The 27,861-nt window shown below is 39.4% G+C and overlaps 1 protein-coding gene across 1 annotated transcript in view; it reads right to left on the bottom strand.

Moving 5' to 3' along the window:
* The window catches only part of LOC117461771 (vasoactive intestinal polypeptide receptor 1-like), a 29,913-nt gene extending 2,387 nt beyond the window's left edge, over positions 1–27,526 (bottom strand). The window contains exons 1-10 of the mRNA XM_034103690.1: positions 27,238–27,526; positions 26,200–26,317; positions 10,669–10,776; positions 7,619–7,719; positions 7,247–7,344; positions 6,742–6,874; positions 5,284–5,437; positions 3,112–3,172; positions 2,896–2,965; positions 2,529–2,623 (exon numbers count right to left, since the gene is read on the bottom strand). Of these exons, the coding sequence (XP_033959581.1) occupies positions 2,529–2,623; positions 2,896–2,965; positions 3,112–3,172; positions 5,284–5,437; positions 6,742–6,874; positions 7,247–7,344; positions 7,619–7,719; positions 10,669–10,776; positions 26,200–26,317; positions 27,238–27,354 (1,055 nt within the window). The 5' untranslated portion in view covers positions 27,355–27,526. The remainder of the gene's footprint in view (positions 1–2,528; positions 2,624–2,895; positions 2,966–3,111; positions 3,173–5,283; positions 5,438–6,741; positions 6,875–7,246; positions 7,345–7,618; positions 7,720–10,668; positions 10,777–26,199; positions 26,318–27,237) is intronic.
* Between the last annotated feature and the right edge of the window lie 335 nt (positions 27,527–27,861).

The raw sequence follows: 27,861 nt of genomic DNA, 5'->3' as shown, positions 1-27,861 counted from the left end.
AACAACAGAGGAATGAGAGAAAGAAGAGAGACATAATGTAAAAACACAATCTGGAGCTAATCTGTGTTGAAAGTCCTGAAAACACATTTCAGCTTACTCTGAGCCATGGCTCCTTCCTGAACACATAATCTTTTGGCTATTTCATGACAAATGTTTGTCATTTCAGTTTTATCTTTGCTCTTTTTAAGTATTTTGAAGTTGGTGGGACTCATGTGAAAAAAGGTATTGTCACATACCATCGTCATTTATCAACTTTGAATCATAATGAGAAGACAGCGGTGGATTTGTTTGCTTACACTGCCTGGCCAATGTTCAAACAGATTTGATGTCCTGATAAAGCAACGTTTTTCAATCTTGATCTTTTAATAAACAATAACTCACAACGTTGCTTTTTACTCTGAATTTGACATTTGTTAATATTTCATGTTAAAGAGAAAACAAGAAGATTTCAGAAGCTTTAAAGTAAGAACTGAACAACACAAATTTGAATATGTATATAAAATGGTTCTTCACAGCTTGAAATGTTCCCCTTTATCAGTGTCAATCTAATCAGTGCTTTGGTTTCAAATGCCAGAATCTATTATATTGCCAAGTTTCAACAAAGGCTCGCCGATGTGGCAGATATCACATTTTCATTAAACAAACTGACCTTTAAAACAACAGCGTCATCAGTGAAAATGTCAAAATATACAGAACCCTGATTCATTGTGCTCAAATCAGATCAGCGGTGTCTGAAAATCATGTAAATGTTCTGTTTATTATGATGACATTACAATACTGCACCAACTTGCAGGTAAAAAAGTCCCGCTCTGTGCTACATCCCAAAAGAAACACAAAATCACAACCATTTAATAGTCCCCATTTCTCTTATATCATATAACTAATGATATCGACTCAAAGCTGAATTTGAAACATAATATATCAAAGATCAATCAACAGTTAATCTAACAGATCCAAGGATGCCACAAGGCAGTGAAAATAGTCATCTGAATATAAATAACACAAAAACCCTTCTGATTAGAAATATGATCAACGATTTGGCGGCTGAAAGATTCAAGATAACTTTTATTTTTTTTGTATCGGATTATTTCCAGGCCTGTAATAGGATAGTGTTGTGTCACATCTGGGATTTGTGCCTTCGTGTTCATGTCACAGATCTGTCCGAACCAGATTGAAGTTTGTAAAACCGAGATGAAGCTTTAGAAGGCTTGAACACATTCATTGAACTGGTGGAGCCATCCTGTCGCACAGCAATAAAGGAGACATCTATTTCTGGTATCTGATGCTATTTTCGTGTGCTGCTCTCATTGTAAATTAATTCAGCTGAGCTGGAACTGAACCAACCAAATGTCAAAAGAAAGGAAGGATTAACTCAGGTAGAGAAAGATCTCTGGGCTACAGGAGTAGATTCATCAATGCAGCATCTCCTAAAGAGAGAGGATGTTATCAGGGAATTTTATCGATTCGCTCTCCTTTCCTTACTCGCAGTAAACTCTTCAAAGAAATTGACATCTATTTTTAACATATCAGTTTCTCACTCAGCAGTTTTACGTCAGCAGTGAACATTTGCTCAATGACACTTGATCTCCTAATGCATTGTATGAGGAAAGGAAGGTGAATCTCATTTAACCAAATTCTCAATGGACTGAAACTTAGAGGTTAAATAGGAAACAATAATTGTTCTTATATGTTGTGTGGGGATTGGTTGCAGACAGACATCAAAGAGAAATGTACTAAAAAAATGAAACGTGTAATCTTTATAAAATCCCAATGAAAGATTGCATCACTTTTGGTCACTTTGGATTTTTCACGGTTAAACCTTTTATTTTTTTCGCATTCTCAAAATCACTGTTCCTTCAAAAAGCATTACTGACTCTCTAATGTTGATGTCATCTACATTCAATATGGTTCTCATAAAAGATTATTTTATCAAAATCTGGATAACATAACATCTCATGTGTGATTCATCAGATAGCCTGCACACGATAGACCACTACTCTACCCCATGTAATAGTCTTATTATAAAATATAGAAATATATCTCTAGTCATTTATTTAAAATGTCTTATCAGGTCAAGTTTTCCAAATAATGCTTTTACTTCCTAAACTTGAGGCGGATACAAATAAATGCCTTTTGTTGGGGCAGAGCTCTGTAGTCCTGCCTGCATTAGCTGATTGGCTGATCAGCCGCTACCTTCATCCCACACAATCTGCCGTCTATTCATCAGCTGTTCAGATGTTACTCCGCTGCAGGTGGCCAATCTCATCAGGTGAGTTATAAAGGGGAGACTCGTCTAGATGCTCTGCTTGCTGCTGCAGCCGCATGTGCCTCCATCACCCCCACTTACCTTTCTAATGCGTTGAAGCTTTATAAATGAAATTCATACATAGTATGTGTCTTTGAGGAGACATTCTCCCAGCAGAATGATTTTTGCTGCTCAGATTAGTAGTTGTTCTACCAAATCCAACAATTTAAATATTGGCTATCATGTGTAAGTGGCTCAGAAGTGTCAGTATGTATTGACTCACATAAAGTGTCCGGTTTCATTGTTTCCAACCATTGCTGAAGGTTTAAGCTTCTGGACCAGGATCCGGATCACGTTGATGAAGATGACTATATTGATCTGGTAGAGAAACACGCAATTGGATACACAATTATCACAAGAATCACTTTATTTTAGTCAGCTAGCAAAATTAAAGAATCAAAGGTCATCAAAGGAAGCTAGCTTCATATTAGTTTGCTATTCAAGAGCTGAACAAATCTGCCAGCAAATGTCAAGTGAAGTATAGTATTCCTTGTTTTGAAAATAAACTATGACAGTTGATAGTTAACCACCCACTTGGATCATAGTCACAGTTAATTGGTAGAAGTACAGTCTCACTGCTCTCCACTCACCAGCAGCGAGGCTGTGATTGGTCCTTTAATTATCCACCAAATACCAATATTGTCTGTGTCGTCCCAGCACCTGCAATCAAATATTAAAATCAGGTCACACTCAAATCAAAGTACTCTAGAATAATTACTACTGTTTAACATTCAAAGTTATGATAGCAGAGAAATGATGAGAAAATAACGTTGTGTAATTAGGTTGTGTGATACAGTAAGTCATACCCTCTGTCATCATAGAAAAATCTGGTCAACACCCAGAGTATAAGAACTGTTGATGGCAGCCCTGCAGCATAAGAAAATAACATAAGCAGAATTAATTATTAATACATTGTTTATGTGTCAAGAAAAATATATCTGAACGACGCTCAAGCCCCATGTGTACTTCATAATTTATTAAAACGTTGTTCAGCGTATATAAGACATTGTGTAATAAATATATCCATCTCCCACTTGCATCTACATGCCAGAAAAAGAAACACACACAGGATTAAAGCTGGGGAGAACGATAGAACAATCTGGAAAGAAGGTGATAAAACATATCAAAGACACTCTGGATACTGAGTGGGATCCACATCAAACACACACTGGCTTCCTTGTCAGTTTTCAAAAACACAGATACAAGACGGACATATTTCACTCCAGATTTTCCTTAAACAAGCTCATAGTTGTATGTTTATATCAGTTTTGGATGTGTTTAGTCAATGTGTTGATATAGTTGAATGGAGAGTATGGCATGCATTATCATAACTATAACAACTGATTTTTAGAAAGAGCACTTTGGAGTTCCCAACGGGGGTCATTGTGTTACCAGGGTGTTCCTAGACATACCAATTGGAAAGAAAGATCCCCAGCGTTATATTCGCTTGTGTTGTGCTAGAAAAGGAGCACATGCCTTTTCTATATGCTCTATATACACTTAAAAAGAATGTGTATTTTTTATTTAACCACATTTCTAACTTGTGAAATCTATACATATCCAGAATATATCTACTTTTTTATTTTGTGCAGTCCTTTACCCTGCATTTAAAAAAGTATCAAACCAAGTCATCCAAAAACAAAGACTCACAGAGAACATTGGTTTATAATAGTGTGGCATGCTGCGATTAAATATTCTGGGTGGTTTGTGTATCAAATCAAACAAGTGTTTGATAAAAATGTTACCCGAGGAACAACAAAGACTCTTATTCTCTGTGTGGTCCGTTTGACCTGGATTACCACAGATAAAAGTTTTTTAAAGACCGTTCAAATCAAATACATGATCAGATATGGTTTTGTTGGGCTACTTTAAACCCTTGTTTCAATAACATAGGATAGTATTACATAAATATTTGTATTTTAAACAAACCAAAATTGAACTGAACACACTGTGAGGGTTAATGTGTTAATACACAGTATTACACTTGGAAACATGGACCTGGAAAATGGATATGCTTCCACAAAAGACCCAGCATACCCTCCAGAAATGTAGTATTTTGCCAAGTTCAGAATCACAAAAAAGAAAAGGTGTGCTGCTGATTCTTTCACTGCATCACTAACTCGCTAGACCACAGACTGTGGAACATTTCTAGAAGCACTTGAGAGTACAGGCTTGAACAGGTAAATATTCAGAAAACAGGAATCAACAAAGACAATTGGATGGAAATAGGAAGACAATAGAAATGAGCAGCACAGAAGGGAAAGCACTCTACATCCGTAGAGAGCTCAGTTAAGCCAGAGATAAGGGAGAGAACAAAGGGAGAGCCGAGAAAACACGAGCGAGCACAACAGCAGCCTCAGGAACAGCGATTGTGTTCATAAATCGTTGCTAGGCTTTTGTGACTGAATTACTGGAGATGCAATCCCAACCATCTAAATGTGATTATATTGTGTTATCATAAGACAAAGATGACAGGAAAACATTTCAGTATCATTCAATGTACTGAAATACTACAATTAACAGGCACACGAATGACCAGCTGAATATATAATACAGCCTACAATTGTTTATGATTAGCTTCAGTAGACTACTGGATAGTATATCGTCACAGCAAGTCTCGCTCTCTCACAGCAAAACTCAAGGTCTGACCGCAGGCCACTTTAAAAACCACAGTGTCATTCAAACACGGCCATGTATAATCAGCAAGCTGGGTGAATCGTGGCAGTTATCAAATTTAAGCTAAACACATATTAGAAACTCCCAAAATATATATAAATAACGCACTACAGGAAAGGGAAAACCCCAAAAAGCATTATAGGGCCCCTTTAACACCTTCACTTGTCTTTGAGCAAATGAAAATCCTTTGTGGGTTTGTGAAACAACTTTTAAATGTTGTGTTGAACTTGTTATCCAGCTAATATTTCATTTTTCAAAGGCTTGCAAATTCTCAGATGCCCTACTCAGTCATCTCTACTCACCCCATCCAATCAGGATGTACCACCAGAAGTATTTCCTCTGAGAGACGAAAGTCAGCGCCAGCAGGGTCTGAAGATACATTCCCTCCACCAACAACCAGAAGTAATTGGCGAGGATGCTGAACTGGAAGAAAGCCACGGCTGACTTGCACGCTGTCTAGAGAGGACAGAAAAACCACGTTAGTCTGGATTTGTCATTTGTTTACGCAAAGCCGTAAAGTAGAGTATTGCAGTAGTTTTAATTCTCTATATTTTAATATTCTCCATTTATGCAGTTATATCTGGTTATATCAGTTAATATATATGTATAGTTATATCCTGTAGATACTACACCTATCACATTTTCAGATTCTATAATTATATCACGAATAGGTTAGGTTACAATTATGTTATCAGTGTTGTTTACATCTTTAAATTGTATTAACTACATATTTTTGTGATAATATTATCTTTCCAAAATATCTACTTTTCAGGAGCTAAGAAAAACTACTATTCCTATTTGTTTGTGTTCTTTAAAGAGTGGTGGTAGTTTGTGATTTGAGAAGCTGTGGTTAGGGTTTTGAAAAGGTGTACGTGCTAATATGCTTCTGCAATGTCCCAAAAGACAACATGTTTAGTACAAGAACTTAAATGTGTTTGCAATATTTTGAAATGCTTGTGTACAAGTGAGTGCAAAAGCAAAAAACGATGCCGCTTATTCTTTCTGTTTTGATTCTGTTACATCAGCCTCTCTGATCCTTTCAGGGAGGTTTAATCATCTTGGCTGTGGTTCCATTCACAAAAGCCATCAACAATAGCAAAGCAGTCAAAGTTCAGACCTTTGATGTGCACTTTTCCTTCATCAAATCAAAAAAATGTCCTTCAACAAAGCACTGTGTCACCTCTCGTAAGAGACAACAACATACAAAGAGACATGCTGGTGAGATTTCTCGGTGGTTATCGACATAATGTAACAATGTTCTGTGGTTTCACACAAAAAAACATTTTCATTACTACCTGTGTTTGAATATGGATGGAATTCTATTTTTATTTTTTTTGACGTCATTCGGAAAATGGTCCACTAAATGTAACAACGCACAATAGGACTATGGAGAAACGTAGTACCTACCACCATACCTACAGGCGGCATGAACGGCATGAACGGCTTTCCCATTACAAATAATACAATGAAACTCACTACAAAAAGATGTGATGTAGAACTTACATAAGGGTACAGCTTAGACCCTTACATTATATCACAGCATACAAACTGAAACGTACCTGCTGTTTCTTTGTTTTTAAACTAGGTACGTGCTAAAATAATTCATCAATCTTGTCGACTAATGAATGGATTTGCCTGAGAAACGACAGCTGCCCTTCATCTCTTGTCTTCCCCTTTTTCTCTCCTCTTTTCATTGTCAATCAGCAGATGTGGGAATCTGCTTTACGATGGGAACAGTAATGACTGATAACTCTGCTTACCGTGGACACAGAGCAGTGGTCCAGGGTCTCATCAGCAAACAGCACTGTGTCTTTAATGAAAACAGCGCTGGCTCTCAGAACGAAGGAGGAGAACAGGTTGACGTGGATGTAGTTCCTGGTGCAGCGGAACTTCCTGAAAGAAGCACATAATAGTAATAATAATAATAATAATAATATATTACATTTATATAGCGCTTTTCCTGGTGCTCAAAGCGCTTTACAAGCAAGTAAAACAAAAATAACAACAAAAGTAAAAAATGCTAAGCTACTATAGGTGGAATAAGGGCGAGGGGTTAGTGGATTAGGAGTGAAAAGGTACATTTTGAGGGATTATTTATTGATTGCCGTACTGCCAGATCCCCAAGCCTCTACATAACAAAGGTTTTGCCTGGGCTTTTATTAAAGTCGATCATCACAATATCTGGATATATGTGTTGACATGGTTGTTGACCCTTTTTATTGCCCTTATTGTTATTTGTTGGTGTCTGGGACAGTGTGTGCTTACCTGAAGGCTGTGAACACCACTATGGCTGTGATGAGGGAGATGAGTGAGGTGGCGTAGCCCACGGTGTAAACCCGTCTGAACGCAGAGAGGTAAGTCGTCTGCAAAGAGGGACACAGAGAGTTTGAGGAAATGTTGTCAAATTAAATGGAAGTGAGATGACGGGATGAATGAAATGTCACACAAAATATCAATAACAGTGGATCTATAGTGGTGAAAAGTAAATGGGAATATTAACTCAATGTTTGAGGTAATTGTACTTTACTTCATTGTATTTAAATTAACACATATTACATAAACACGTTGACTTTAGACTGAAGCTACAATTAAGTAGGTTGAATGGCATGACAGAAACCACAACAAGTGTGTGTTTACCTCAGTTTCCGGCTCGCTGTCGTCACTGAAAGCACACGCATCGTTGTAGGGAGGATACATTTCTGCCCAGCCGTCCTCCGTACAGTTCCTGAAAACAAATCCTGATGTGCGAGCAGACGGCAGAGAGACAAGATCTATTTCAACCTCTGCAGATATTTTCAGAATCAGCAACAGTATACGTTTTATTACCATAAGCCAGGTTATTCATAGCCAAGGAGTGTGTCTGGGGAAATAAACAATGATACAGACAGGGAACTGCAATATTAAAGAAACTTAAATATAGACTACAAATAACTTGTAATAGAAACATTACATGTCATTTGTTAGACGCTTTCATCCAAAGCGACTTACATACATTCAGTACTGTGGGCAATCCCCACAGGAGCAATTTGTCTTGCCCAGGGACACAACGACATGCTGACTGCAGTGGGACTCGAACTAGCTATCCCCTGATTCAAAGTCCACCGCACTATCCCACTGAGCCACAGCCTCCACAAAAAGTGATCTACTTCACAATACATCGTATGTACATGTATTCAATATCTCAATTTTGTTATTATTCACTTTCTTCTTAATCTTGTCTGTGGCTTCATTTTGGCTGAACATTAACATTTTGGAACAGTTTTATATCAAGTGTGCTGTGAATCGTGCTGAAAATGGGGCAAATGCAGTGACATTCAGGGTGATATAAAGGCCAGGCGAAAGGATGAATAGAGGGGGGATATTTAATTGATTGATTTGACCACACTTAACTATTATAAAGCTACTGTTCAAAATCAAAGAATACATCAATTAATTTAGTGCACTCACATTAGACAACCCAGTCTCACGGCATTTCGTGTTATAGTCACGAGATTAATTTAATCTATTGATTCGTGTTCACCAACACCATTTCCCCCTTTTTTTTCGTGTCACGATTTTAAAAGCAATGTATTTCTATCGGTAGTATGTTTCGTGCCTGCACCACGTCTTTTTGTCCGGTCGCGTCTTGGAAGACCGGAAGCTGTGTTCTTACTCAATATCTTGCCCTAAACCTAACCCTATCCCTTTTATTTTAAATTGTATCATTTCTGAGTTTATTTGCCGTCCGCGAGGAAAAGAAATGGGGCTCAGAGCCTCAGAATACTGAAATCTGTATTTATTTTAATCTATTTTTCCTTCTAATTTGTTATTATTTACATTGCTTTTAAAATCGTTCTTTGTGACACGAAATAAATGGGGAAATCGTGTTGGTGAACACGAATCAATAGATTAATTTTGTGACTATAACACAAAATGATGTGAGACTGGGTTGCATAAGAATGTAGCATTATCAGAGACTAAATATATTCTGAATTTATGAACAACTCGTCAAAACAGCTGTTTGCATCTCCGTCTATGGATTGCTAAAATCAGTCAAATGTAAATGGGGACAGAAAGTTGTATTCAAAAGGTAAAATAGGAAGCAGGCTTAAAAACCAACTAAGTAATGTGCTCTGTCTGTTTAGCGAGTGGCCCCTTTAAAGATCATGACTCTTAAACAGTGACCGATAGCCAATAGATAATGCTTAAATAGGGGGGCTAATATAAACAAGTGTCATTATGAGCCCTTGTTGTGCCAAGAAGGAAAGATATTTAAGACTCTGGTCTTTCTAGGCGATTGACTTGGCGCAATGCATCAGGCATCATAAAAAGTGCTACAATTCATAGACCAGCAATTACTCTTGTTAATAACTTTTTTTTAAATATAAATTACATGAAATCCCTGTGATTGATTGCTTTGAACAGCAATCAAAGCTGCATATGTCCCAAATCCTGTAGCCACTGACATTGCATAAAGCCACTGGGAAACATCTTGATAAGCGTATCTTACTTCTACAAACAGAATTAGTTTCACGCTGATGTTCTTGAGCTTAAGAAGTGGTATTGAGTATGACATAGCAAAGTATCTCATATTGTAAATGACACTCTGTAAGCTACAATGCTATAGAAATGTCTCCGTCTGGTGCACATTCTGACACTCTCTTTTCTCTCCATTAGTGCATTCAGTCATAAAACATTTGATGCTTTCATGTTCAAGTCTACTGACATTTCAGTTCAGGTTAACGTCCGTGTGGAAACGGCAGGTGTCGTAGGATAGGTTGTCAGCCTGAAAGCTCCCTGCACTGCTGGGTTGGAGGGAATCTAAATGTGTGTGCCACGGATAGCACATGTGGGCTTTAGCAGAACTGTTTGAACAAAGAAATACAGAAATGTGTGGCAGTGGGTTTGGCTTTTTTGTTTTCCTTTGAGCAAACAGGAACTAATGCCGCCAACTGCACCACTGAGTTCAAATGTGGTCTGTTTGTGTGATCTGCAAGTCAGAGCATAATGAGTGCGGATTTCCATTGAGATAGGAATGGAAAGAGCATTATTCCGTAATGATCCTGACCTTACCTCCTTTACTGTTGGACTCATATTGACAATCCTCTCAAGACTACAGAGAACAAAGAGTCCCAGAATTGTGTTCCTGTTTTTCCTTGAGGACTAATGGATTAAAACATACTTATGACACAATACTTCATCCGTTTTGTCTATTATAAAAATAATATTAAGATAAAATAGAACTTTATTGATTCCAATTTGGGAAATGTTTGACTTAAAATATAAATACAAAACATCTTCATTTTTGATTTACTCAAGACTATAATGTTAACTTCTGAATATGTCCCTCTTGTCCTCATCAGCACCATCTTTCTGGAAAGTACTACTGGGCCCAAGAGCAAGTCATAATGTGACATAATATGAACCCTGCAGAGAAGATAGTACGTCACTTCTTTTGCCAGAAAGTCCCGCGGTATATATCTATATACATATTCTTGCCAACAAACATTAATGAATAATTAATCAGAGCGACTTCAGTCTGCATTAATTCTCCAGATTATACAGCACAGATTTAGTAACTGAGCAAGCACCAACAGAGAGCGTAACTTCCACATTACCATCTGTATTTAAACTGCTCAGTTGAATGTGCGTGTCCAATTAAGTTATTGTTTTCTATGTTTGTTAAGATTGGAGATATCAAAACCAACCTTGACTGCTGGAGAAATGCTGGAAGACCTCAGAGCACGAGACGTTGACCACCTGCCCGACATCAGCTCTCAGCCAGCAGCCGATCTCATCCCACTCTGTGTTACATCCTACAAACACACACACACACACACACACACACGCGCACGCACGCACGCACGCACGCACACACACACACACACACACACAGGGGCAGCAATGTCAGTCAGTTATAATAAATACCAATAATATATCAAATATAAAAGGAAATATTAATAATGTTAATAAGTATGAAACTGCCAGTTAGAATTAATAGAAACAAATATATATATCATGATATATTTTATTAACAATTCACATATAGTTCATTCTGTATTTAAATCATAATTTCATACAGCATTCACAAGACTACATGAATGACCATGTGTGCATGTGTTCATAACCCTTTGTATTACCATGACTCTACAGATCAGAAATGTACATCGTTTTGGGATCTTATGAGCCTTTTAGGATCTGGTACTGAAAATCACATCACAGCTGAGACACTCACTGCTTTTTAAATGTGTCAGTGCTGTTGCCAACATCTCCACATAAAATATCCTCAGAAGTCCATGTGATTTTGATCAGACAGACTGATCCGCCTAAAAAGTTAGAAACCTGACACTCATCTCAGCCGAGGTTTGGATGGAGCTACTTTGAGGGATCACAAAGATACAAAGAAAGGCCACTGGCTCTGTGAAGCTGACCGTTGAGCGGCCCGACCAAGCAAGGAGGCAGAGGCAGAACGTTCAAATACAACCCGGTGTGGGCATTTATTACTCCTTGTGGTACATGACAGCCTCAATCTTACTGTCTCATGTGAACACAGTCACCAGCAACAAGGATCTCACCCACACCAACAGGAAACACAGAGCCTAAAAACACACATACTAATCAACCAACAAGACACAGCTGAGGGGGAGGAGACAACACAGGGCACCAGGTGAACACAATCAACAACAATGAAGTTATACAACCCGTAACGGAGGCCGAGATCTATGGCCCCAGAGATCACCTCCGTGACAAGCTCACAGACGCTGCTGGTTGCAAGAACCTAAAGAGGAGCCGGATGCAATAACCGTATTTTGCATAACTTTATATACCTTCAGTAATAGCTATTCCCTAACTACATCCATTTAACCTGAATTGTCTACAAACATTGATAATGGATCAATTGTTATTCTGATGACCTTTTAGTTATTCAAAAAACTTTGCGTTTCACTCCCAGCAACCTTTCCCATTCATAGCAGCCTTTTAGTGGCCTTGAGGAAATGTAACCACTAATGTATTTTTTTAAAACAATTGTGATTTGTATCGACCGCATTTGCATAATTTATTTTCTTAGGCTTCCTGTCTGTCTCATGTGCTCACATTACTAATCAGTTGAGTAGTTCCTTCTGCTAGACTGAAACTGTCACACACATTTCTTCAGAAGATAACAATAATTCTCTTGGTGCCAATTCGCTCCGTCTCCACTGCCCGGACTGTTGAAATGTTGGGTTTTGTTGTGTATGGAGAGCAATGTTGGTCTATCACGTCCACCGCCTGGATCCCTGGCCAGACACTTGACAACTTTTGGCCGCCATGATGTTTTCTGTGATCAGGGTTCCCAGAGGATTAATGCTAATAACTTTTGTGGGTTCGAGTGAAATCTATAGTCAGCTAATGGATCGTTCGCCATCAGAATTGTTTTAGATTTTAAGTTCTTGCTCAGAATGAATCAGAATCCTGAATGACACAATTGTGCAGCTCCTACAGTAGTGTTTAGTAAGGATTGTCGTGATTGCTAGTTGACGTTAGCATTTCATTTAATTTCAAACCTTTTTTTTTACAGATAAATCCCATTGAGATCATTGATCTCTTTTTCAAGGGAGACCTGCTCAAGTAGTTCCAAATGAAACATAAAAACATAAATAGAACAACAAAAGGACATCATCCAGCATCATTTACAAAATTATCCACATAAACAGGTACCAATAGCTTCCGATTGAGTAGCATCCAACCGAGCTTTAAAAACATTTAGTGGCACCAGATTGTTCAGTTTCCATTTAATTTGCAGACTATTCCAAGACAGAGGAGCTGCGCATCTAAAAGCTGTCTTCCCTAAGACAGTCCTAGCAGTTGGCACATTTAATAAAACCACAGCATTCGATCTCAGGCAGTAGCCACTTACAATTTTCCGTGAGATCAGGGAGCAGATGTAAGATGGAAGTTTCCCTAACATGGCTTTGTATATAAAAATGTACCAGTGACTGAGCCTCCGTACAGTTAGTGAAAGCAAACCAGCCCTTGCATACAGGGTACAGTGATGGGTTAATGCTTTACAGTTTGTCACAAATCTCAGTGCACTGTGATACGCAGCATCTAACTTGACCAGGCAATTGGCAGGTGCATTCATATACATCAAATCACCATAGTCCAGCACAGGTAAAAAGGTCACAGTGACTAGCCTTTTCCTGGCCTCAAGCGAGAAACAGGACTTGTTCCTGTAGAAGAAACCTAGCCTAACCCTCAGCTTTTTAAGCAGGTTATTGACATGAAGTTTAAAAGTGAGACAATCATCAAGCCAGATACCAAGGTATTTGTAACAGGTAACCACTTCAAGTTTTATTCCTTGCGTAGTTACAATATCTAAAACAGGCTATGGTGTCTTTTTAGCTTTAGAAAAGAGCATTACCTTGGTTTTATCCACATTTAAAAGAAGCTTTAATTCAGAGAGCTGAGTCTGAATAGTGTTAAAAACAGCCTGTAATTTAACACCAGCCTCTTTAATGGAGGGACCTGCACAGTACATCACAGTATCATCCGCATAAAAATTTAAAGTAGCTTCATCCACATTATCACCTAAACTGTTGATGTAGATGGAGAATAAAAGTGGACCTAAAACAGAACCTTGTGGTACACCATTTGCAATGTTCAACCACTCAGAAGACAGTCCATCAAAATGAACACATTGGGACCTTTCAGAGAGGTAGTTCACAAACCACCCCACTGCAAGGCTGGATATGCCAATACTGAGTAGCCTCTGCTTTAAAATGCGATGATCAACGGTGTCAAATGCTTTGGAAAGGTCAATAAATATAGCTGCACAACTCTGCTTATTATCTAAAATACTCGCCACATCATTCACCACTTTCATTGTCGCAGTGATGGTGCTCTGTTTCTTTCTGAAGCCTGACTGATGTTTAGACAGGATGTCATTTGTACATAAAAACTCCTTTACCTGTTTACTCACAAGGCGTTCAAGAACCTTATCCAGAACTGACAACTTAGAGATTGGCCTATAGTTATTTAATAATGTGGCCTCCCCTCCTTTTAGCAAAGGCAGGACATATGCTGACTTCCACAATTTTGGAATTGTGTTAGTGCTGAGGGAGAGGTTAAAAAGAGTAGTGAGAGGTGGAGCAATAAAATCTGCAGCTATCTTTAAAAGCTGCAGCAAGTTTCTTACGATCTAGCTTGGTTAAAGCTTCACGAACAACATCAACAGTAAAAGGGGTAAAACTAAAAGGGTTTTCCAACACACGTTTTTCAGAGTCACATACTGTAGTGTTCACAGAAGCAGAGTTAGTGACAGAATCAAACATAGAACCGCAGGACACAAAATGCTCATTAAAGCAATTGAGCATAGTAGCCCTGTCCGATATAGTGCCAGATGCTGTGGTAAGGCACGGAGGTAGCTCATTACGGATATCGCCGGTGGATAATGATTTAATGGCTTTCCAAAATGTTCCAGGATTATTCAGATTCTTTGTAGTTACTGACAGATAGTACTTTGATTTAGCACTTTTGATTTGCGATGTGAAGCTATTCCTTAGCTGCCTAAAACGCAGCCATTCTACCTCTGAGCCTGATTTCCTAGCCTTTGCCCAGGCCTTGTTTCTCTCATGAAGGAGACTGGACAGATTAGCAGAAAACCAAGGATTGTCTCGTCCCTTTACTCTAAATTTACGCAGGGGTACATGTCTATCAATGATCTCCATAAAACCAAGATAAAAATAAGACCATGCAGTTTCCACATCAGCACACAGATCAATTTTACCCCAATCAAAATCAAACAGGTCATGCACAAAACCCTGCTCCACAAAATGTTTTTTGTCTCTCTTAATGATAATGCGAGGTTTAACCTTTAGGACCTTATGGCGCATTTCCACTGCAACGGGGTAGCCCCGTTTAAGCGTCCCTAAGCGTCCTCGCTCAGGCCTCGGGCTGCCTCGCTGGCCGGCCGAGGCCGTGGCGCATTTCCATTACAGTTTAGGACCTGGGGTAGCAACGCAGTGTAGGCGGGGCGATCAGCTTTTTGGTCGGAGCGACGCTGGGTAAAACTGCAGTGGCGTCATCTTCAATGCGACACAACTCACAAAACACACACAACAATGGAGGATGTGGAAGCGATCGTTTACTTGTTTCTTGGTGTGTGGCTTGTTATCACAGCAAGAAGGAAAGTGATCACAGCAAGCATTGTATTGTATTCATTGTATTGAACATAAATAAATCCTTTTTTTTTTCAATATACATGTGTTTGTCAAATGTTTTAAACAAATATTATCTGAATTGAATATTTGAATTTCAAGCACCAGTAAGTACTGCCCCATAATAACATTTGAGGAAATATCAGATCATGAAAAGAAAATCTTTCTAATCAATTAAGCGAATATCAAAGCTAACTATAAACATAAATACTAAAGTGTAAAACACAGCAAAACTATATTCATAAATGCAAGTGTAAAATAGTGTGGACAATTGTAAACATGGATGGAGACTAAAGTATCCACAACATAAAATAATATTAAATATAACCTCAATCTTTCTTCTAGACATGTTAAAAGCTTGCTTGAATGGGTTATAGGTTTATTTTGTTCTCTCGTCTTTTAAATATATAAGGAATGTGTTGTTTGAGTCTAGTAGAACGAGGGTATTACAATTGAGCAATTTCTACATGTATTATGTATTTATCATGTATTCTTAATACTATTACAAAATAAACATGTAATAATGTTTTAGAGGAGGACCTCAAGCTAGCAAACTCAATTTCTTGCTTTAAATCTCTTAAAAGTAAGGGGCTTTTTCCTAACTGATGGTGTTTGTTATTGCTTTATAAATTCATGTATGTTTATGATTTTTTTATGTTGGGTGCCATTCATTATCAACAAGAGATAAGATAAGTCAAAGAAGTACTTTATTGATGGCAGTATACAAATACAAATGTTGTATCAAAAAGGCATGCCATTAAACAATACAAATAAAAAATGTAAAACTGTATTGCAGCCAGCATAAATATACATGGAATTGTAAATATAAAATGAACATTTTAAAGAAAATAAATAAACAAGGAAGTACAAATGTTGCATTTAAAAATTAACTAGATAACAAATATATAATATGTACAATAACTATTAAGGTTTTTTGAAGTATCAGGGAGGAGACGGGCCACGTCGGCTGCCCAGTCATGGTGCCGTTCCTGCTGGGCGCGATCCTCTCCTCCTCGTTTCCTCTTGCCTGGGTGACAATAAGATAATAATTAGCAATAAGGAAAACACACAGGACAGGTACAGTTCACACAAGGATATAAGAATAACATGTATAAACAGAACAACAGTAAGGTGAACTAAAGAAAGTTCTGGCCCTAGATGTTTACAATGATTGTGAAAGTGAATTACATTATGTCCAGCCTGTTGATAATGAATATAAATATATGTATATGATAGGATGTCACACACAACTGTACTAGCTGCTTACTAGCTAAGACTTTACTTGTAACAGAGCATTTCCACACAGTGGTATAGCTTATTTTAATTACTGACGATGGATGATCCACGGTTTAAAAAAACAAAAACACAATTCCAGTCGTTTTGCCATTTCTATTTCTTACCTAGAACCACACGCTGCGGTGTCGTGATGGCACTCGGTGTTGGTGGTTGAGTCGGTGTCGATTCTTCGGCTGGGGTCCGTTCTGGATTCGATGACGATGTGGACGGAACACTGCCATCAACCGTTGTTCGGGAATGTTCCTCCTCACGAGTCCCAATGTAATCATCTAGAACAGCAAAATGACTTGTTAATTCCACAAACTACTGCAGCACAATACTAAATAGCAACAACAACTATAGAAAAGAAAAACTGAACGTAAACAATGGCACATATGGTGTTAGCAAACAATAGCTCTAGCTAAGGCTATCTGCCTAGGCTATCTGCCTTAGCTAGCTATGTAGCTCTTCGGGGCTCCATAAAAGCACGGGTTGTCGAATATTAATGTAAGGATAAAATAGACTTCTTTGTTAGAAGTGAGCGTACCTTGCAGGGACTCCAGTAAAGCCGTTCCGTTTTCCCTACATCGCAGGAAAGTCCTCGAAAATCCGCGCTCGGACATCTGTGCAGAGACATCCTGGAACACTTTCACATTTCGCGTTGTTCCGTCGAGCTCCCGCTGGATTTTATCATCCCCAATGAGATGTAGGAACGTCGTCACCTCCTCGGTCGACCACGGTGTGCTTTTCTTCGACGTTGCCATTTTTGTAGCTCCTCCGTTTACAAAATGCTGCAAGCTTGCTTCTTGATATATATGTGACGCGAGGGATGATCTCGCGCGCGATCTTGTGACGATTCTCTCTGACCAATCAGCAGTCGAGTGTTGACGTCACAGCCCTGGCCTGGTCTGATAGAACCACGATTTTATGGGGCCGGAAAAAGAGAGAAAAAGTACCCGCTAGCCGGTACTAGGCTATATGGAAATGCCACCAAAAACTGGCCTGGCCGCTTGAGGACGGTCCAGGACGCTTAAACGGGGCTACCCGCTGCAGTGGAAATGCGCCATTAGTGTCCCTAATTGTGGCTACAACAGAGTGATCGCTCAGATCATTTGCAAATACTCCCACAGATGAATATTTATGGGGAACATTAGTTAGAATGAGATCAATTAGGGAGGATTAATTAGGGGACTTAATGTTAGGGCGAGTAGGACTGTCCACAATCTGAGTAACATTTAAAGAGATACAAAGGTTTTTAAAATCCTCTGACACTGCAGTTAACCAGTCCCAGTTAAAATCTCCAAGTAGGACTATTTTCTTGTAGTCTAGTTGTGATAAAAGATTTGCTAGTGAAGACAAGGAGTCTTTGACAGCTGAGGGGGGTCTGTAACAACTCACTACCATGACCTGTTGACCCTTTGCCACTTCTATATTTAAGGCTAAAAATTCAAATTGCTTACTGATCGATTTGGAAACTAATGTGGTTACACTGAACTTATTCTTAACATAAATGGCAACGCCACCACCTTTATTAGGCCGGTCGGTACGATACACATTATAACCATTTAAGGCAATGTCAGAGGCCAACATAGACTTGTTTAGCCATGTTTCTGATAAAACAATGACGTCAGTGTCAGTTGAGCTCGCCCAGATACGGACAAAATCTAGTTTACCTAACAGACTGCGCACATTCAAGTGGATGAAACCCAACCCAGACCTAGCTTTAAAATCAGCAGGAGTAGCGATCTGACTACTACTACTGGGCGGACCAGGGTTAGGTTGTACATTTCCTGACAGTAATAACAACAAAAAAAACCAGGCATCTTTTCCTCTTAAACGACACACATACATTGTCATCTAATTTAGAAACACCGGAAAAGTCTGCGAGAGTGTGATTAGAGCTTAAGAACCAGTCCTGAAGAACCATCATCGCAGGAAAATAAAAAAGACAAACATAGTTTGTCGAGCAGATTGACTGTGACAAGGCAACCGGTAATTGTTTGAGCAACACATCCGAACCTTTGCAGGGGATGCCCACTGCGGGTGGCAGAACAGACCTGAATCCAGTAGACTTCTCAGAATGACTAGAGATCTTCTCATAGTGCAAAACAGTCAACAGGCACAGCAGAATCCCGATATGGGCCATTTTCCCAGACCAGCACACAGTATCCGCGATGTTCCGGGAGCAAAATCAGCACAGCAGCAAAGGACAGGCGAAAACAGCAGCGTGGAAGCGCTCCGGTCCCTCCGTGGTATCCCCGGGGTGAAAGCAGGCCTCTGCAACAGCAGAACCAGGACAGGTGGAAAGCAGGCCCCAGCTGTGGTAAAATCCTCCTCCGTACAGCAGCACACGCCCGGTGGAAGCAGGCCAAGCCCGAAGCGTGGATCCACTCCGTCTCTCCGCGACGACTCTGGGGTAAAAACCTCTCCAGTACAGCCGTATTCTACAGGTGGGAGCAGGCCTCCGTAAATCGCAGATCGCAGCAACAGGTGGAGCCGCTCCGTCTCTTCGCGACGAGCAGGCCTCCGTAAATCGCAGATCGAGCACAAACAACTGCTCTAAGCTGTACAAAGCTGTTAGCATGATACATGTCTTGTTTGTGATTGCTGTAATGCAAGTGCACTCCAGGACAACCTCTGGATTATCAAAGTAATAATGAAATGATGAAAATAGTATTTTCATCATATAATAAGGAGAAGCCAGTTTATGCATTCACATAAGCGGCTTTAAAAGACACTTCTCTTATAGTATGGAAACATTATTGTGTGCATGTTAATTGAACCACATATCAGTAAGGAAAAGAGGATTCAGTTGTATTGATGCATCAGTCAAATGCCATAGCTTCCTACAGGGTTCCTGTCTCTATGAATTCGAAAAGGTCATCAAGAATGATGAGTCTTCACTGCATCGCAGACTCTTTGCTGTTACAGTTATTGAGATTAGGCTTGAACATTTTCAACCCTCCTCAGAGACCTTAATCAGCACAAATGCGCCCACACACAGAGTATAGTACACCTGACCTGACTTTGTGGTTACATACGCCTTCTCATGCAATCACAAATATGTTATTTTATCTGCGAAATTTAGCAAAGAAATCTTGACCAGCTTAACACAACAACACATCACAAAAGAGACAGAGACAGAGACTGTTAGTGTGATATAGGTTTTTGTGCACGTAAATGGTCTACAAAGGCACACATCTCAAAGTTCTCTCCAGAGGGAGTTTCTCTCCCAGACTCTCCCCCTCTGCCTGAAATGCCTCTGTTGGACTCCTTTTGTTTACTTCCATAACATTGTGAAATCACTATGTAACACTTGCGCTTCTATTGGCTAGCGCTCCAACACATTGTACGTGATAGGCTAAGGGGCGAGACATCTCTAAACAGTTGAGCACTCACAACAGAGCCGGTCAGCTAACCAATCAGAGCAGACGGGGCTCTGGTTTCAGACAGAGGGTGAAAAGAGGTGCTGCAGCACAGGCAGTATGAGAAAAATAAAGACCTCTTTTAACATTAAAGCCCATTGGATGTGCATTTAGCCATCCGATGGGCTGCTGACATTGTTATAAGGCACGGCCCGGACTTTAAGGCAGCAATCAATGTGCTGAATATCCATTTGCTCTCTCTGCCTTATTTTTTATTTGTACAAATCCATTGGATCTAATCCATTATCCACTCCTTCCCCTGTGTCTCTCTATCTCATAAAAAAACAATCACTTGCATCCAATGAGATGTTTGATACAAATATGAGGTCAACACTAACATAACTCTATGCAGCGAGAGTGTAATTACTCGCGGCGGACCTTAGAGTATTATACATCACGTCAGCATCTCCATAGCTGCCAGGCTGAATCAGACTGATATTCCCGAAGCTGAGGATCCAGGAGTCAAAAAGCATTCCAGTTTCAGGTCTGTCTTTTCATTGCGTTCTTTCTCAATGAGTTTGTGTCTCAAGGGTTGGTGCCATGAACACAGCAGGTGACTTAAGCTAACAAAACCCACCATAACTTTTATATTACACTTCTTTATTTACAGGATTTGTTGTTACTTAATAATATACTAGCTTGCTTTTTCATCCATGACATAAAAACTATTGCATTTAACAAATATCAATAAGCATATCCTCCTAAAGCTTAAATTATACACATATTAGTTATATTTAAATTGTAAATGTTTGCACTGTAGATGGGTGATTTTAGCATACTTTGTAATGACGTCTACTATACTTTTTATGATTAAAAAGGCACCCAGTATACAATATTTAAATGTTGACTATCAACTTATATCGTGATATTTCTAGACTCTAGAAATCAAGGAGTATGTAGTATCTAGAGTATGATTTTATTGTAAGTAGTTGTAAATGTTTTTATTGGAACCACATTGTTTATATGCTGTGTTTTGACAATTAACCGAAGTGTGCTGTGCTATCACAACTAGACTCCTGCCCAAAATCTATGAGGGCAAAAAGCTTTGCTGAACAAGAAAAAAAACTTGACAAATGTATTTCTGCGTTTTCCACTTTGTCTCAGAAAAAAACAACATAATGTTGGCATTATTATGTCATATCTTAAGAAATACATATGTTGACTGTGGGGCAGAGCAGTGTGAAATAAAAATTATTAAATATGTATATTAACACTTTATTTGGTACCACATAAGACATTTTAGTAGAAAGACAAGACAAATCTGGAGCTATGTATATCTTCTAAGACTTTTGGACATGTTATGGAAGGAAAAGCATGTACGTGATCCATCATTCACTTCCTGGTCAACTCACCTGTGCTTCTCTTGGTATTAAAAAGCAAAAAATATCTGCTGTGAAAAAGGTTAATCCCTTTCATCGTAAGAGGGCTTACTTCAAAATCTTGCTGTGGCCACACACTAAGCATGCTAAATATATAGATGCATTTGTTTCCCCCTCTCTCTGTTTATGGGCTCCCACCCACACTAAGCCCACGTCAAGTGCGTCTTGTTCAAATCCATTGTGGATCAGAAGAATGAGATTGGCAGCAAAGTACATGCTTGGAAATAATGGATGTGGTTGCAAGGTAGAACATACACAGTATGTTGGGGTTACATAGAGTGTCTTTATAGAGTGACTAAATGTTTGTGTTAGAGTAATTGGTATTAAGGATTAAGAGATTTTACTCTCCAAAATTATGTTGTTTTTTTTGCCAGAATTGGATGCTGCTCTCTTTATTTCAGAATTGTTTGGAGGGGAAACACCTTCTTAAGTATATCATATGTGGGAGAAATCATCTTCAGGTTAACACAGATGGGTTTAATCCGAATTGTAAAGGCATCTATTCAAGAGATAAAACAGCAATATCTATAATGTGTCTGTTTTCATGAGAGATGGGCACTTTGGTGGGTAGAACAATCAAATCCAAACAGAAGTGCTATTTGTGAAGACCCAGCTGCAATTAAAGCACTAAAGGACAGGAAAGGAACCTGAAATTGAAATTGATCTGGCAGTATTGAAGACAACAAAGCAGCAGAGGAGGAAGTTGTAGTTTATGAAAATGGTCTGATGTAAAGGTGGCCTAGGAATTGGGCCAAAGTGTGACACACCAAAGCTCCATAACGTACTGGAATGTTGCAGCATTTCCCATCAGTTGACACCCAAGCCACCCACACAGCATGCTCCATATATAGACAGGATCCGTAGTGGTTACAGTGTCGATTATGCAAACGTGATACATTTGCCTTCATGGAGAGTTGATACAAACTGAGGGTTAAGAACCGGGATGGGGTAGGACAGCATATTCTGACACAATTGCAGTATGTATGTAAGTATGCAGCCCTTGCTGTTCAGTTTTGGAACGAAAGCTCCCGATTTTTTACCCTCCTTGATATGAACATTTCAGAAATTCTGTAAAAAGCTAGTGTTTGTATTATCTACAATTTAGACTGAATCAAAATGCTGATTTAGCATCTACTCTGCCAGAAACGAGGAAAATGTGTGGGTCTGTTGAGTTCCCTTTGTCCTATTTCATTACAAAATACATTAAAAATCAATGAGATACCCATTAGCGCTGGTTGTACCTTGTGGTGGATGCAATTTAGCCAATTTTCGCATGCTCACATGCTAAACTGAGAGATGGTCAACAGTTTACCTGCTTACCATGTGTGCTGTAATGAGAAAGAGTGCTAGGTTTCAATCATGCTGATGTTAGCAGCCTCACAGAGCGGCATAGCTGAAGACACAAGCCTTTTGTGCGGGTCAGCTTTTTTTCACTGTCTGAACATAAGTTTATATCTAGGTTGATGGCTTCAAGCTGTTTGTTAAATTGCTCTTATACGGATGAGATTGCTTATAAGTGCGAACAACAGTTTCACTGTCTGTCAAGTGGTGGAATAATATTCCCACAAGAGAGTTCCTGCTCCCGATGCTTGAATTCAGGTCTCTTGATTTGAGTCATGCAGACACTGAGAGTGATGTGAAGATTATGAAAAGATTTCATTTATAGCCTGACTTGAGGAAGAAAACAAAGAAAGAGGCTCAATTATTTATTTAAAAAAAACATTTGTCCTGATTCATCCTCGCTACAATTGCTACCGTGAGTGCATCAAAACCATGATAGAAACGTACTGTTGTTTAAATACAGGGGGGATTTTGAACTATTGGTGGAAACCCATAATGTGAGGTGATCTGTCAGAGTCCTTAATTAGCACTCACGTCAATAGGTTGATTACTAGTAATTTCACATTTCCTTCCACATCGACGAAAGGTTGTCTCTCCCACTGGGCAGGGCTCTATTTTTGGCCCTTTATCCACAGGCAGCTCGATAGACTATACATTTAGTCACTTTAACACCCATTCCCCCCTTTTACGATTATTAATGAGGACTTTCTTTCGCTTGGCAACTGGAAGGTCACCAGTTCAAGTCCCGGAAAGACCAAGTGCTACCTAGGTGTCCCTGAGCAAGGCACCGTTCCCTACACTGCTCCCCGGGCGCCGTGCATAATGGCAGCCCACTGCTAGGATGGGTCAATGCAGAGAAACCGTTTCGTTACATAGTACCTACTACGTAATAACAATAAGTTGAATCTTCTTCTTCCACAGTGGGAGAAAAAAAATCTAAATACATTTTCATTTTAATGACTAAATTCAATGTATTAAGCAGCAAGCAATAAGTTGACTTCTCAGAGAGATGTAATGCTTTAAAGGTTATTTAATGTGCATTTGGGTGTCCTTTTTTATATACATTTGATTCCTTCATACTTTTGCTTTCAATATGATCAAATAGAGAATTTGGATCAATTCATGTCAATCCATCCAATGGTAAGGACAGACTTTACTTCAAAGAGCCAACCTCATGGTGGGCAATAGATGAAAAGTCAAGGTTACAATGATTAATCTTCTTAACAAAATGTCATGGCTAACAGTCATTGAGTCATGTCAGTCTGGACCAGTGTCGTGGACAAACCAACCATCAACTCAACATTTCTAGAGACACATTTAGGCATTTGCTGGTCGAGGATTCTCAAACATGAGGCTTTTATGTAGCACTAACCTTCCTGACTGGTGTTTTTTCTCAATTTTGCTAACCTTTTATGCATATTAAGCTTCATTGATCCCCTATCCTGAAGTTCTGGATTAAGTCGTGGACTTCGGGTCGTGGCTGGGCCTGTCTCTGCGGTCCTGCCTGGGTCTCGTCATGCTGCTTCCTTGATGGCTCCCACAGGACTGTTGACATCCTCGTGGATTCATCTTCTTATTACAGACACATTTTGGTCTACCTACGCTGTAAACTGTATTATCTCTTCGATTTACACACGGCATCTATTGCACGTCTGTCCGTCCTGGGAGAGGGATCCCTCCTCTGTTGCTCTCCCTGAGGTTTCTCCCATGTTCCCCTTAAACTGTGGGTTTTCTCCAGAAGTGTTTCCTTGTACGATGTGAGGGTCTAAGGACAGAGGGTGTCGTTTTCTCATACTGATATTCTGAACAATCTGTGCTGTTGTATTCGCTGTAAAGTGTCTTTACTGTAGGTTATTTTTTATTATATGTACAGCACTTTGGCTCGACCAAACATCGTTTATAAATGTGCTATATAAATAAAACTTGATTTGATTTGATTGAGAAGCTGTTCAACATGCTATTTGATAGTTCTTTGCTGCAACCCTAAACTAAACCAAATGTATCAAAGGAGCACAGTACAGTAGGTGGCGGATTGATGGGCAACGGCAGCAGGTTTCAGAGCGTGCATGAGGTTTAGTTGAGCCCATTACCACCGGGAGTCATTATTTCAGGTGAAATTTCATCTCAGCATGACTCTCTCAGGCTTTGCATGATTGCATGTCACCTGCATGGCCGGCATCACACTGATGGACGGCCAAACATTCCTATTACGACAGTGAAATTCATCCGCAGACATTTATCTGGGTAATGAGCAGTGGATGACGACTTTGCGTTCACAGTCATCACGAGTAATTAAGATCAAATTAGTCTGGAAATGTTCGAGTTGATCACTCTCGCGGAGGGGTATTGCCAGAGCGTTGTTGTTCTGGGGCAAGAGGAGAAGAGCTGGGCTTCAGTGAAGCCGCCGATATCAGTGTCGGTATTATAGCAGCATGATGGATATTACAGGGGTTAATCACACCTGCACCAATTACAGATTTTAGTCAAGCTCCTTTTCAAGACCCCTGACAGGTAGAAGAAGCTTTCAGGTCAATTACAAAAGAAAAAAGTTAAAGTAGCAATAGCACAGTATGAAAAAACTCAATTCAGCAAGGGTTTTTTTTTCTTAATTTGGGAAAAAGAACCAAAGTATAGCAAAGCTCAGCAAAATAAAATGAGCAAAATGTGTTCTGCCAGTGTTGTGTTATTACATTATTTCATCATATTTTAATTAGAAATTATTCTTATTGAAGGAACTATAACTAGAGCTGTGAACTAATTGGAGTGTGGTAAAAAGTGTAAAGGATTTCCCAAAAATGTAGCAGAGCTATAAAGTAGGCCTAAACCCAAATGACAATACTTTACTGTACAAATAACTCAAACATTGTGTGCTAGTCTACTTCATTTCCTATTGTGTCTTTTTATATTCAACAATTCTTCTCTGCTGCTATTTCTATTGCAGTTGCAGTTAACATTTCACCACCCAATACTCCACCTTCAATACAACGGCGCAGCATGACTTTTCTGAAGCCATAAAAAGTGATATAAACACAGATTTATTACCTTTTTGGGATTCTTCAGGTGAGTATTAATATCAAAATATAGCCTACTAAAAGTATAAAAAGTTACAGTATTCATCGTTATGCAGAATGTCTTATTTCCAAGTGTTATTAAATGTATGATGTGTAGCCCATTTCGGGATATTTATTTATTATACTAGCAGTATACAGAACTGTATAATATCATATATTTTATTTTATGTAAGAAATACCTGCTGCCAGATAATGTAATGGAGTAAAAAGTCAAACGTTTCCCTTCTGAGATGGGAGAAGTATAGGCTAGCAGAAAGTGAAGTACTTGTATGGAGTTAAGTACTGTACTCGTGTACATTTACTTGTCCTTGCAAAACTGGGTAGTCTGTATACAATGATAAAGACACCAAATAACATGCCACCAAAGTAAAACTAACAACCAACTGGCATCCCACAGAAAGTTTCCCCACATAATTATCCTTCCTGAGAGTATATGAAATGCTGCTTTCATCTCAAAACTCTTCTTCCTTTTTTACTTCAGAGCACAATCCTGTTTAATAAACCCCTTCGCAGTCCAGGCTCTCTCTCTCGGAACATCACACATGAACCCACCGCTTTGGTCGCTCTGGTTGCTCTGGTTCTGCGCTTCGCTCCTCCTCGTCTGACTGCAAACCTCCCGAGCCTTCAGGTGCTGGGAGATGATGGCGCAGTCCGGATGAATTGCTTCAGCCTGAAAATACCAGACAACTTAATTTATCAGATATAGCCTGAGGCAGACATGCATCACAGGTCGATGCTCTTTGCTCGTTGCTGAGTGGGTGCAGCGTTGGAGGAAACACACTGGAAACAGTCTATTAAACAAACACACAATCAAGAGACACGCCTATAAATAACTTGCTATTTGTGTCAGTTGTTTAAAGTAATGTGTTTTACATGTCCCCTTCAAAAAATTAGATTTTTTTTTTTTAAAGCCTCTCAAAAGGTTTTATTTGCGTTACAAATTAAATGTCTTTTAGTTGACATTTTGCCACCAAAATAAAAGAATTCCAAACATCTTCTTATTAATTTGCAAATGAATGCTCAAACCTTGCACAACATCTGGAACCTTTTTCCTTTGATTTGATCGCTTTGATTTATACCAAGACAGGTGGTGATGGGTGCAGGTCGCGAGCCTTGACGTTGATCAACACTAATTACCGCCTGCGGCTTAATGAGGACATTTGCTGTTCAATAGTGTGTGTGTGTGTGTGTGTGTGTGTGTGTGTGTGTGTGTGTGTGTGTGTGTGTGTGTGTGTGTGTGTGTGTGTGTGTGTGTGTGTGTGTGTGTGTGTGTGTGTGTGTGTGTGTGTGTGTGTGTGTGTGTGTGTGTGTGTGTGTGTGTGTGTGTGTGTGTGTGTGTGTGTGTGTGTGTGTGTGTGTGTGTGTGTGTGTGTGTGTGTGTGTGTGTGTGTGTGTGTGCGTGTGCGTGCTCCTTAGAGTCGGAAAAGGACAGAGAATAATACCGGTGATAGCAATGCAATCAATATGTCATTAGGTTTTAATTAAGTAGATTGTTCCCAATTAGCAGGTTAAAGTCACTTTTAAAGTCACCTCATGAATTATATTACTTGTTGCCAAATCTGAAGAATGTATTAAAGAATAAACACTCACCACAGGCTTGTTCCACAGATGAAGATATAAGATGAGTAGTATGATTTTCTCCTGTCGTCCCGTCAGCGCCTTGCTACACATTTCCATTGTCTTATTTGCCTTCTTTATTTCCCTCATCGCAGGATGGTAATGTTGTCGCAAATCCAGGTTATGTGTTCCTCCGGAGCCTCTTAAATACTTGCTTCTTCGTTATAGCCCCGGTATAGAAATGTAGGCTGCCCTGTCAACGCTTAAAATAGATGAATCCCCATATTCCCCTGCGAGCTAAAAACTTGCGAGTGAAGAGCTGCTGTCTCACATCTGCTCTCTCTCTCTCCTCTCTTTCTCTCTCCCCTCTCTCTCTCCCTCTCTCTCTCCCTCTCTATCTCTCCCTCTCTCTCTCTCCTCCTCTCAGGTGAATGAATGACTATCTCCATTCATTCACAAAGATGGCAGTAAGGACGGAGATAAAACAAACAGCCAATGACCTAAATTCAAGTCATACAATTAATGTTACTGTCTGCTAAGCCTGTGTTTTAGCCTTTGTTTGTATTCTCACTGCTTTGAAGGTAATATTTTTGGATGAAAGCATCTGCTAAATAAACCAAATAGAAAAATACAGTGCTGGAATTAATGTGTTTTTAC

This window comes from Pseudochaenichthys georgianus, chromosome 17 (assembly GCF_902827115.2).
Source record: "Pseudochaenichthys georgianus chromosome 17, fPseGeo1.2, whole genome shotgun sequence".
Taxonomy (NCBI): Eukaryota; Metazoa; Chordata; class Actinopteri; order Perciformes; family Channichthyidae; genus Pseudochaenichthys; species Pseudochaenichthys georgianus.
Note: the sequence above shows the minus strand (reverse complement) of the source record. Positions and strands in the feature narration are given on the sequence as shown.